The sequence below is a fragment of the Schistocerca nitens genome, chromosome 3, assembly GCF_023898315.1.
Source record: "Schistocerca nitens isolate TAMUIC-IGC-003100 chromosome 3, iqSchNite1.1, whole genome shotgun sequence".
NCBI classification, from domain to species: domain Eukaryota; kingdom Metazoa; phylum Arthropoda; class Insecta; order Orthoptera; family Acrididae; genus Schistocerca; species Schistocerca nitens.
The window spans coordinates 590,598,403-590,612,028 of record NC_064616.1 but is presented as its reverse complement, the minus strand read 5'-3'; the positions used below and the strand labels follow the sequence as shown (position 1 = coordinate 590,612,028).

At 36.5% G+C, this 13,626-nt stretch overlaps 1 protein-coding gene across 2 annotated transcripts in view; it reads left to right on the top strand.

Moving 5' to 3' along the window:
* LOC126248506 (host cell factor 2) overlaps positions 1 to 13,626 on the top strand; it is a 294,659-nt gene that overhangs the window by 223,345 nt on the left and 57,688 nt on the right. For both annotated transcript variants that reach the window (XM_049949544.1, XM_049949543.1), the window contains exons 13-14: positions 6,152 to 6,667; positions 6,807 to 7,066. In XM_049949544.1, coding sequence (XP_049805501.1) covers positions 6,152 to 6,667; positions 6,807 to 7,066 — 776 coding nt within the window. The remainder of the gene's footprint in view (positions 1 to 6,151; positions 6,668 to 6,806; positions 7,067 to 13,626) is intronic.

The following is a 13,626-nucleotide window of genomic DNA, read 5'->3' as shown; positions in this document are numbered from 1 at the left end:
TGTTGAGATTGGCAGAGTATTGTTAACGAAGTAGCTCAACCCCGACGTCTAGTGGTATAAGACACAACCACAGTTCAAATTACCCGCCACCTAAAACTGCCATGTTAATAGCGTCCATTTTATACTAACTTGTGGACGGTAGCTCACAAACAAACGCGTACGTTCAAAAGTTGGTATAATATGGGCACTATTCATGTGGCAGTTTTAAGTGGCGGGTATTTTGAACTCTGACTGCGTCGAGTGACTCTTGGGGTTGCATTACAAGGCTGTAACTATACGACCATTCAACCGCCCACAATTGGCATTGCACCAAAGCACTGAGCGCTTTGATATGTCGTTGCTTTCATGCACTTTTTGATTTTGCAAACACGTTCTTATGCACATTACCTTTGTAAATGGGGCTTCGCCAGACAATGTGCAACACCAGTAACCGAAAATAGGTTACATTTCAATACTTATGTGCAGAAAATAAAGCTATTTCAAACCATCTCTAATAAAATTGTTTATCTGGATACAGTCAGCTTTGAATGGCGGTTGTCAGGTTATTTCACATTTTGAGAGGGAATTCGCATCTGTATTTGCATTTATCACAAAATACAATTTTTTTTTCTGGCACCTAGTTATTAATGATAACAAATAATGTGAGTTTTAAGTAAAATTTGATTTCTGCGCGTAATCAGTGCTGTGGTGTGATCAATGTAAACGAACTATTTTTCTCTTTGATAGTGTGTGGCCACAACAGCGTGAGTTACTATTTTTATTTAATGACGTTTTCTACTTCCTTTAGGCCCTCCACACAATGGATTTACTGAGAAAAATGTATTTTTAATCTGATGACCTCATTCCTTTCAACTGTTGTCAGCCACAATCTTCCTTCTGTTAATGGTGCTTGCCAGTACATTGGAAGGAGTTCTGTGCTAGACAATATCTTTGCACCTCAAGGTTTTGATGCAATTGTTTTAAGTAATACTTCTTGCTGATCTATTCACATTTTGACAATTTTACTAATTGCCTGCAAATTTAATGCCAATTGTAGTCATCCATTTTTCTTTATTACCATGCATATTGTGGTGTTATACTTTGTGAAAGTCTGACATTGTCAACATGTGGCCATTTTTCCCCAATGGAAAATGGTAGGGGTGGATAGTTAATAATATTTAACGTTAACTTCATACACCTTCCTTTTTTTACGCTCTGGTCTTTTCATACAGATATTTTATACTAGCAGTACCTTCTATTTTTCAGTATTTTTTAAATCGTTTTGTACTTGATATGGTTTTAGATTCTCTGCCTCAGTGTACACATGTACCTTACTTTTCAGGTCGTTTTTCTGCTCCATTGCCTTTAATTGGTTTTATTTGTCTGTGACTCAATATTACAACCACATTTAGTTATTTATTTTTGTTTGTTTGTTTGTCATTTGCCCCATTTTCCATATTTGCTGTCCATTTGGAAAATTAAAATACTTTCTTCTCTCTTACATACGGCAACCACAGTGGGGCTTTGTTGAAACTTCTTAGTGCATTTTTATTTGCTAGCATATTCAACCATACACTGAAACTTCTGAACTAATATTACTTGCCTATGCATTGAAGATAACTACCGAAATGCAAACATCTCATATTATTTTCATCTTAATTGCATTTTGATGTGATTCTATAGCATCTGTTACATGTGTAATTCGTAATAGCCATTCTGTTAGCATCTACTCCTTCTTGATAATTATATTGTCTGTGAAATTGCAATGACTGACTCACAGATAATCGATTCTCACCTATAATATTTTGACCATTTACGTTACCATCTATGGAACATTGACAAACTTTGCTCTACATCTCATAATTTTCTTCTTCTTCACCTCCTCCACCTCCACCTCCTCCTCCTCCCACATGTCTTTCAACTATTGCTAGGCAACTATTCTAGCCTCCTTATTGCCATCTCTTGCACATGTTATGTTCACAGTGGCTTCATCCTTGAATCATTATTATTATGCCAATGATTCTCTTTCTTTAGCAGCCTGCTCTTTGTCACGTTTGCTGACTTTGTGTTGTTCTCGTCATGTGTTGTTCTCATCAGTCTGCACAATTGACGGAGCACTGTTAACAATTCATTACTTCCACTATGCTGAGAACGAGTATGTTTAGTCTTTCTGTAGTCAGTATTCCATTCAGGATTTTTCAATCTCTTATTAATGTTGCCACCTGACTCGCTTCTGTCCTGTAACTTGATTTTTTGTACATTGTCCAACTCCATTGTGTGCACATTAGTATTCTGTACTCTTCCTCAAATTCACAGACCTAAACTGGTGAACATCCTGTTATAAGTTATTGCTGTGACCGTGTGAAAGGATTTGCAACCTGTTATTCATTTGTATCATTGTGTATGGCTCATTACTACCTTCATCCTGCCTTTTTCCATTCCTATTCCTCACTTCACTTCTTTCTGCCTTTCCCCTCGTTCCCTTCCTCCTGCCCATCCCCTCATCCCCTTCCTCCTGCCCATCCCCTCATCCCCTTCCTCCTGCCAATCCCCTCATCCCCTTCCTCCTGCCAATCCCCTCATCCCCTTCCTCCTGCCAATCCCCTCATCCCCTTCCTCCTGCCAATCCTCTTCCTCCCACATTTCCCTTTGCCCATTCTTGCTTCCATATGTTTCACAGGTAGATCATAATTTTTGCTTGAGATTGTGTTTGAAGATACATGTCATATGATAAGTATAATAATTTATCCCTTGTGACTGCAGGAATGACCAAAACTGTACTGTGATGGAGAATTGCAAAATGCCACCAGTTGCACAGAATTTATTTGTGACTATAGTTGACAGAGTAATTATCTCATTCAAGAAATATCTACATAGTGAATGTTATAACTGAAGTGAAGAGTTAGTGTGTTCAGTCTGATACAGTGGAAAATGTGGTATATCAGTCTTACTTTCCCTGTACTGCTTGTCACTTTCTCCAGTTATTGCCCCCTTTAGTCTATGTCTGGTCAGTTGTGACATACTGTTACTCTATGCATCTTGTGTCTGATGTTTTATGCAACAATCTGGCCTTAAAAAAATCTGTAAATGTTGTGCTATGAAGACGTCTTTTGAATTCAAGGTAAGAAGTAAATGAGGATTGTCATTTAGAATTATAGTCAAATAAAGACGGCAGGAAGACTATGGCTTAACACTATAAAAAATTGTAGATATAGCAGTTGCATTTGTAAACAAGAGAGGTTTTCTGATGTTGTGCTTAATTATCTCCGACAAATGGCATGATGGTTGCTTTGAATAATGCAAGGGCATTCTCCTTGTCTGTCCTTGTCCAGCTGAAATGTATCCTTGTGCACTTGGTTTGCAGGAAGTGTTCCCCCTTCCTCATACTTTTTGGATACTGCCATGTACTGAAATGCTATAGTGCTGACTAATGTAGCAGTTAATTTAGAGTGTAAGCATACAAGTATTTAGACTGCCTACATGGAGAGGGACAGTGCAGGAGGAACCCTACCTCCCTTTTGCAGAGCTGAGAACCTACACTGACAATTTGTGCTTCTGCAACAGCAGTAGAACTCTTTATTGGTCATATGCATCACTTATACCTTCTGATGCCAGGGTTAGTCTCTTCACTCATTTCAAAATAAGAAAACTAAAACATCACCCAACCCAAAATAAAGCAGAGTACACAAAGCATTCAGCAATGGCTATGGTGCAATTTCTTGTTCTTGTCAGTAGTGTAAACATGGTAGTCTGGGGCTGACTTCCACCAGTGTCTTGTGCAACTATAGTTCAAAACAGTGCCCGCATAAAAATAACATAAGCGTCACCACAATACCGACATTTGTTTGTCTTCTCTTTAAATTTGCATCTTTGTCCATACTTCCATATTTATGGCAAGTTGCCATTCGAGGAGGAGGAGATGATGATGATGATGATGATGATGATGATGATGATGATTTGTGAAGTGCAAAGGCTAATACAAAAAGTTACATATATCAGTCTCATCAGAGATCTGTTAATTGCCAAAATTTCATCTAGGTAGGAAACATAATGAACACAATCAATGGTTTATATGAAATTATGGCATAGATTAATGTTTGTGTAGTAGATCGACTCTGCATATGTAAACTGAATTAATACATGAATTGGCACATAATTTTAATTCAGGATGAATATCAATTAGCAATGAGTATCTGAACAATTGTTGTTGAAATACACAGTTGCATGGTTTGCACATGACGGAAAAGGTGAAATTTTTGAGCCTGTCAGTGGAATTTTTTAAGTGAATGTACTTTGTTGAACATTTTTCCAGTGAGCAGATTCCTTTTCTGAAGTACTGCTCTGAGAGGCCTGCAAAACACCCAACTGTTGTTACCAGAACCTCTTCATTTGTCTCAAAAGCTTTCAAGACCCAATTTACTATACATACAGGGTGATGTAGCATTCAAAGGGTGCCAAATTTGTTGAATAAAGTGGATTTTCCAACAGTTCCTACTTCGAATACCTCAGTTTTCTCACTGCCAAAGGATTTTTGTGGGATGTATTTTCTTCTAAGGACAGAACATTTTATTTCTTTTGCAATTCAAGCCTCTACCAGCATATTTTTTGACCCAGATAACCATGAAAAACTTGATATTATAGACAACTTATTTTTTCTCCTTTAGAAAGGTAAGAATCACGGAAACAATGACGTGGCAGTTGACATTGATTTGGCCATTTTTTGTGTTAGGGCCATTGATTTATATTCACTGCCATCCGTTGATCGTGTTAGGTGATTAATGCAATTTCGTCTATGACAAATAGTAGGTGCACAAAAACAGTTGGATTATTTTTTTAAATATTTCAAACCATGCTGAAAAATTAGTTTTCTGTTTACTTTTGGTTAGCTTTCAATTAATGTGCCACCCACCTTGTACAAACAGTTGTTGTTGTTAATGACTTGTGTAAATTTTACTGGGGTCTCTCCATAGATATCCTTATGCTGGCACCAGCAATTTCGTACACCTTAGAGTGCTGACTGTCCATTACCACATTGTGTACTTCCCCCTGGCTTTTATCTGTGCCTACCATTTTGAAACATTTTCATGTGGAACATCCTTGAACACACAAGTCCTGCTTGTTTGAATTTGTCCAACCAGGTCTTAGCTGTTTGAAAGTGAAGGAGAAGTCTCTTTTTATATGTTAATATGTGGATGAATTGATGTAGGTGATAAGCTTCACAACAGACACTTATGACAGTACAAGATTTGAATTTCTCCATTTCAACTAAACGCACACAACATGTTTGAAAACAATGCAAACAAGACTATTTTGCTGGTAGTTGACATTTGTCTGAAGTAATTGCAAGGAGAAAATAATTTAATTTATCTCAATACCATCTCCATGTAGGTCTTATGAATTTACTTAGAGTTCCTATAAGTAATATTTTTAACTTTTTTTAACAAAATGTTCTGTTAATAAACATTACCTAAATGTTGCTAACATTTCGCAGTATCCTTCCTGTAATCAGGTGAAGGATGAGATTGTCCTCATCAATAATACTGCCAGGTAAAGGCATTAAGTATCAGTAGATAAATAAACTATTATTAGTGTGCTTTTTAATGCAACTGTTGCCCATGCATCAGCAGCACGCAAAATGATATAGTGACTCGTGATCATGAAGGCGAAAGATGAACTGTCCCTATCATTGAGGGTAAAGAAAGGAGGATGAGATATGTAAAATAGATGAGCAAACATTGTCTTTTCAGTATTTATCTGTTACTGAATTTGGGCCATGCATTTTTCTTTCGTTATTAAACTGCTGATGTCAGTTCTGTCAATTATTTCAGTAGAACCTAATTTTTAAGAGACTGTCCCAAAGCTACCCATTTTGTGTTATCGTGTTGCTATTTTCGACTGCTGAATATTATCTGTAAATGTCTGATAATGACATGATTGTTATAGTAGATACACCAATTAGCAGCTTATAATGAGCTATTTGGTATATCTACTGTAACAATCATGTCATTATCAGACACACATTATGCTGCTGGCCCTAAAGAAGAAAAATCTGTAAATGTGTTTTGTTACAATGCATTTACAGATAATGCAGTACTGATTGTTGTCATATCTTAAAAGAAACCATGATAAAGTATTTCCATACTATAAGTGAGTGTTAAATATTCGGTTACAGCTTCGAGTGAAGGACCTGCTACTACAGATGCTGCACTGGCTGCTTTGGCCGCAGAAGCTGGACTGCTTGACCCACCCTTAGAAAACTTGTCACCAGCTTTTCTTCAAAAAGAACTTGAGGGTGACGGGAGTGAAATGTCACCAAATTTAACAGGTGATGATCTCCAGTTTCCAACCTCCCAAGACAACTACAGAAGTGATGGTGTAAGAATGAACAGTACAAACAGTGACAAATTAGTTATCGACGAAAATCTGGACAGCGGAAGTACGACGGGTGCTGACAGTGATATTGCCAAAGCTGCTTCAGAACTGATGCAACTTAGTAATCCAGAAGTTTGTAGCTTGGCAGATGAACTTAGATCTATTAAGGAAAGTCATTCGTCTGGCCTCGGTGAAAGTGCAGATTGCAGCCTAAATGATGTTTTACAATCGTGTACTGATGGAAATTTACATGCAGAAATGTCAGGTCACTCTCCAATAAGTGCAATGAAGTTCCAAAGTGAGCCCTCCATAGAAGGTAAACAGTTATTTTCAAGCATGGTTCTTATTTTTATGCATTTTAAGTAGTATGTTGAAAGTGTAGAGAATACACAATTTCTTTTATTTATTTGTAATGTAATAGTTGGGTTTACAAAAAAAGAAGAATTCTGTTCCAGACCCTACAAAGGGAACAGACATTGATAACAGTGCTATTAGTGCAGCGCAAGGAGAAAGCAGTTTGGGAAACAAATCTGGACTTACAGAAAACAGAGATTTGGAATTCAGTTTGCGTGAGACTGACAGCAGTGCAAGCTCTCTGCCACTGATGAAGACAGGTGAAATGGAGTCTGATGCTTTGTCCACATTAGCATCTGCAGCACTGGGCTTCAAGCAGGCACCGACGAATGGAGCGCCTGTTCAACCTGCGGAGCAGAAGGTACTGCTGATATTCAAATTGTAAATAATGGAAAAAAATTCATGCCTTATATTACAGCACAAAATTTTTTACAGTTGGACGAATGAGTTTAACTTCAGTATATATCAGTTGTGCACAAACTTTTTACTCCAGCCCTAAGTGATTATATGTCAGGTGATCCTATTGGACCACCTTTGCTGCTATAATGCTCATTACACATATGCGTTAGACTCTGTAAATGTAGAAAATGGGTTGGTGTCCTATTGTGCATAAACCATATTATCCATTGTCTTTCCACAAGAGTAAAGTTTAAGCCCCTTTGACTCTCATCACCCACAATCCCTGCCCGGGTTGTTCCATGTCATATCCGCAAATGCTACAACCAGACACTCTCAGATTTATTTGAAATTAAGTACACATGTAGTATTCTTAAATAGTAAACAATACTATTTTTTCACATTTATCTGATGGAAGGTTACAGAGTAATGTGAGTAATTGGTGCTCAAAAATTGAAACGTAATTTTGTGTTGTTTTTGTTTTGCTGTGTGTGACTGTTGAACCCTCATTTCAAAGACTGTATACCTAATGATTGGTTGGCATGGCTATCTTCCTTCTCTTTGGTATTTTGTCTTTGGATAATATTCAGTAGTGAATTATTGTCAGTTGATGATGAAAGTGAAATGTACATTTTCTTTTGGTGTGACATAGCCTATAATGTGAAGTAATGTGAGTAATTCTGCAATGTTGTGTTTTAAAATTAGCTTAAAGGTACTTTTTTACAATTCTCACAAAAATGTAGTAGTTTGCGTGCCTACAACCAGTTAATATTTGCAAACTATGAACATAACCTTAAATTTTGTTCCAGGATGTGAAAAAAATGGAGAAGTAATGTTGTGTATTGCTAATTACATGAAGCTGACACATTGAACTTTTAAAACATTTCATAAAAATGAGACTGTTCATTTGTGAATGATATACAATGTCTAAAATTTCAGCTTTGTACTATAATCCTTTTAATGAAAAGAGTGACGATAACCATAAGAAATGAAAATGAAGAACCATAAGAAAAACTTGCTTCCTCTTCCCCAATAGATGATAGAAAGGAAACATTTCCTAATATCAAATCAGAAACTATGTGCCAAGTACTAGGAAAAAAAAAATCCACTAGTAGAAGTTTCTGGTAAGTCTAGTGCAGAAAAATGATGGTAATCTAGTGTGTTCTGAGGTCAGAAACAAAAAAGAGTGAAAAATGTTGAACTGCAGTGATGAACAAGACATTGCTGCAAGTGTAGTCCTAGAAAATGTGAATGCTTCTTTGCAGTCTCTTGGCAAATTGCCAGTTAAGAAAAATGACTGTGTGGTGAAGTATTGTAATGAAAAACCAATAGAAGTAACTTCAACAATCCAAAGTAGTAGTATTGTTGCTGCCTTCCGAGGAGGAAGAGTTAGTTAATCATTCAGAGTCAGCGATAATAACAGCTGAAAAAGAAATTTAGTTCTTGCACATCGCGAAGTATATAGACGGAAATTCTCACCATTTTACCTTAAAGTTGGAGTGATAATAAGCTCAAAGAGGAATTTAAATAACTAACTAGGTGGCTACATAAGTAAAAGATTTGGTGAAGGCAAAGGGTATTTTGTCTTCCTCCCCACCCCCAATCCAAAACCTGTCAAGACTCTTAATGAATGGACTGCTGACTTTATTGTTGTGATGAAATAAGCAGGTCAGTGCCTGGTAAAAAAGGTTTTGTGCTCATAAGAGTTGATGGAGAGAAAATTCAAATAAAAAACTATTAGTTCTAAGTAATTTGACAGAAATTTATGCAGACATCAAAGACAAGTATTCAGGCCTCCACAATGGGTTTTCAAAGTTTGCTGAGCTACGTCCCAAAAATTGTGTTTAACTGGAAGCAGTGGTACATATGCTGTTTGTGTGCATGCTACTCACCAAAACTTCAAACTTATGGTGACAGAGTGTAACTTTCCTCAGCTGACAATGAATGATGTTGCTCCAGCAAAAATCTACAAAGACTGCATTGTAAGAGTTGTGTGAAACCCATCATTACCTGCTTGTCAATTTGGTGAATGTCAGTTCTGCTCAGGACAAGAAACACTTGAAAGTGTTTACAAGAATTGTTGGATACTAATGATATTGACCAGATAACTTAAAAACAGTGGCTGTCTGTTGATCGCACATCTGTAGGACCCATCACAAAATCCTCAAATCCTCTGAAAACTTTACTGGTTTTTTAATTAAAATCATTTACATGACATTCCTTTGTGGCCAGCCACCAATCAACCTTCCAGAAAAGATTGAAAAATGAGCTTGTGGTTTGTGATGTTGCTGAGAATTCATTTTTGTTGTACTGGATGAAGTTCATGGCTACCACTGTACCAACACACAAGCAATATTTCATTCCTTTGTAGCTTATTACAAGGATGGCAGCAAACTTGACCACACAGGTTGTGTCATCTTGTTAGAATGCCTCACATATGGCACTGTTGCTGTGCATCTGTTCCAGTTCTACTTGATTGAATTTCTAACCAGACAACATAATGAAAAACCAATTAAAGTATATCACTTCTTTAGGAGCAGAAACTCTGTGTAAAAAGAGAGAGAACCTCATCAACATGTGCTATCATGAAGGTGATTTCAGTATTGAAGTTCCGGGGCGTTTTTCAGCTACCTCTCATGGAAAAAGAGCTAGCAATGATGTTGGTGGAACAGTCAAGTGACTGGCTGCCCAAGAAAGTCTGCAGCCCCCTTGCACTGATCAAATCATAACACCTGAACAACTTGATGTGTTTACCAAGGATAATTTTGATGGGATCAATTTCAAGTATGCTACTATGGAAGATCATAAAAATGAAGAAGTGAAATTTGAGTAATGCTACACAATTTGAGAGAGAGAGACAAACTTCACACCTTTATTCCTGTAAGCAAGAACAAAATAACAGAAAAAGTGTGTTCAGATTGTAATGAATCAAAATTGAACTAACTACAGCTGTTGACAGTGATCCAATATTGATTGATGACATCGATGGATATATTGCTTCTGAATATAATGGACGTGGGTTGTTAGCCTGTTTAGTTGGCGAAAATGCCCCAGTCGTGCAGATACTTTTCCACAGCAGGAAATTAAAAGGAATCTTGAACCCTCAAACTGCTACAGGGCGAACATGTACATTATCCCATGCAGAAATGCTGATGAGCAACAGACTGATGGGATAGAAACATGATGAATTGGACTGATATGACTCATCTCAGTAAAAAGAACTAATAACTAACTGATTTTAAACCTATCTCTGGTATTCAGCTGTACTGATGGTTTTTAAAGATTTCCAACTTCTTGTATTTTTAATTAAACACTTATAAGGCAAATATTGTTTTTTTATACTATCTGTTATAAGCTATTGTATTATGATGTCCTGATTTAGCTATATGGTAACACACAGCTGATGAGAAGTAGGCCTAATATTTAAAATAAATTAATATTTGAAGGTGTTTCACTGCACCATCCTAAGCATAAAGTTACTTCTGATAGTGATACCATGCTCATCCAAAGTTGGGACATTCCGAACATGAGAGAAAAACAGTATCTTCTGCATACATTTTTTGGTAATTTTAAAAATAATTTTTCAAAATTCAGTAAATTCAATAATGATGTTGATATATTCAACTACTTATGTTTTATATTATATGAAAGCCCTTTAAAAGAGCTTTCAAATGAACTTAATTTCATTGGTCTAGCTTAGTTAGAACACAAGTTGCCAACAAATTAACATTGTTCCGCGAGACAAAAATTCATTTTTTTTAAGCGCCTATTACTCAGTAACCTTTCCTCAGAAAAATGCGAAAAAATTGTTTTGTGTTACTATTTATGAATACTACATGCATACTTAATTTCAAGTAAATCTAAATGTGTCGTGTTGAAAACCCTACTTTCATTTGTTGATTTGACACAGAACACATTAATATTATAATGATCCAGGTCCTTTTCTTCCAATATTTCTTGAGGATTTGCATCTGCTTACCTGTGTAACTGTCGCTGCGAATTAACTGTTTCTATGTGAATCTCACCTCGCCTATAAATAAAATGCAGATATATTGATGTTCAATGATCTGTCATAGAATCCATTGGTGTAATGTCTTGTAGTCTGAGAATTTCCTCACACTTCATGTGATATGGATAAAGTAACTGCTTATGCAGAATTGATTAGCCAAGAGTGTAGGTTATGCTTTCAGCCACCCTAATTTTTTGCACATTTGTTTGAAGATCATCTACCCATCAGAATAAACTCTCCTCAATGTCCTGTGTGAAAACTATTGATGAAGGATCTAATGTAATCCCTTTACATCATTGTGAATGACCCTGTGTCAACAAGTCGCTGGGACACTGTACGGAACATCTTTTCAGAAGAAATGCAATATTTAAGATGATGATGGGCATATATGATGTGATTGGCTAAACCATAGCCGACTGCCAATTCTGAAATAGAAATCAATTTTACCATTTGCATTCTTCACACCCCATTGAATCACTAATCTTATTCTGATGCCAGTACAGCTTCAAAATGCTAAACACAGGATGTAGGAGATGGTTGTAAGTACTATGACTGACAATAGCATCACCATCATATGACCGACAAAGGAAACCCACCATAGGTAGCTTTCTGACACTCTCAGTATGTCACAGGATGAAAGAGAGGTGAAAATAAAGGGATACCTATTTTGGCATAGGTACCAACACTCAATAGATTCCGATAAAGTGACAATCAAAGTATTGACTCCACTTCATGAGCCGCCTCACATGGTGTAAAAGCAAATGAGTCAGTAGTGCAGTGGCTACGAGCACAGTTTTGAATTTTTGTGCTCTGTATTCAAATACATTGTTAAGCTTTCCTTTCTTTTATTGTTGTGGAATTTTTTGTGACATTGTGAAATACAATGGAATTGTTTACAAAAGAAGTAAGCATTTCAGGCCTAATTAAAAATAAGTTTCATCATCACAAATGTCATATAATTAGCAGTAATTGAAAATGAAAAACATATAAATAATAATGTTTCAATTTTTGCCTTTCATTTTTACTTTTATACTTCAAGAGTACCAATGTATTCCCAGGGGTGTTATGTATCATAAAAACATTCAAAGCATAAAAATTTGGAACATCACGAGCAACATGCAGAGGCACACATGACACAGCCACATTTTTTTAGTGTGAATATCAGTGGGACAGCAACTTTGTTAACATTGCTAAATACCTTGTAATCTGGTGATAACTTTGTGACAACTCTTGCATATCAAAGCATTTTCTTGAAAGCTAGAACCTGCAATTGATGATGGATCAAGGTAATTGGGGGGGGGGGGGGGGGGGTGCAAAAAAAATTCGACAGACAGCCCATTTTATAAGGAGGGATCACATTGCTCACCCCCACGAGTCAATAATGTATAGAAACACCTCCATTCTTATGTAACATTGTAAAACATTGTCCAGAAACTAATAGTAGGGTTCTCTTTTTTTGAGCTTTCCAGATTTTGTGGCTGTCGCATGCACATTCTAATGCCATTCCACTAAATGCACTCAAGGACCATATTTGCCACTGACTTCTTGGAGATGAACAAAAACTATTGCTAACAGTTTTCTGGAAAGTATTAATCCATACTGGGCAGTATACAAGTATGATAGTTGATTCAGTTGGCCTGCTGTTATCTCTGTAACTTTCTTACCTTCGAATGTTCTCTTACTATAGAGGTGATACACACATGGAGTTTGGTCCATGTTTATAATTAAATAAGTGGCGAGTTATGGAATTCTAGTGGAACTTTGAAGCTGAATCAGTCTTGCTGTTTCCAGTACGTCATCAAACATACACTTGTGTTTGGCACTGACGTGTTTGGTGATATGACACTGCTGAATTCTGTTTTTCTCCTTGAAAGAATTGCAGCAGGTTTTTGAGGCTTTAAATTCAATTTTTCTGGTTGCAGTGAGACTTATTGAATAACATTAACAACACTCAACACTGAATAATGATTCAAATTATCATAAAAGTTATAGTATCATAAAAGTTATAACAATTAAGAAGTCAAGAATGATGATGTCTTTCCAAAAGCCATGTAGCTGTATGAAGGTGCTTTACACACATCACTGGTTTCACATCAGTATAGACGTATCTTCAGGTTTATCTGTTAAGAATACAAATTACTGTGTTAAATTTTTGAAATGTTACAAATACAGAATCGTAATATGGGCATTCAAAAATCTATGACAAATACTCACAATGTAATGTGGTTCCCAACCTTCTGTTGTTTTCGTAGTTATAATTTCCTCCTTTCAGCTGTCCATGTGTTTGTTTTGGTTTCCTCTTTGGCACCACAACCTTCAGCCTTCCAGTTGTTGCTAGCCTCCACAGACTGCTTACACCACATCGGCTTGTTACAAATATGCACATCACACAGGATTTTAAGTTTAACTTGCATTGATTTTATGCAGTTGACATCACCCAGATTTTCTAATATATCCTACGGTGTGTTACCCGGTAAACTATTTTTCAGATTTCTTCCATTCTCAACATATCAGTT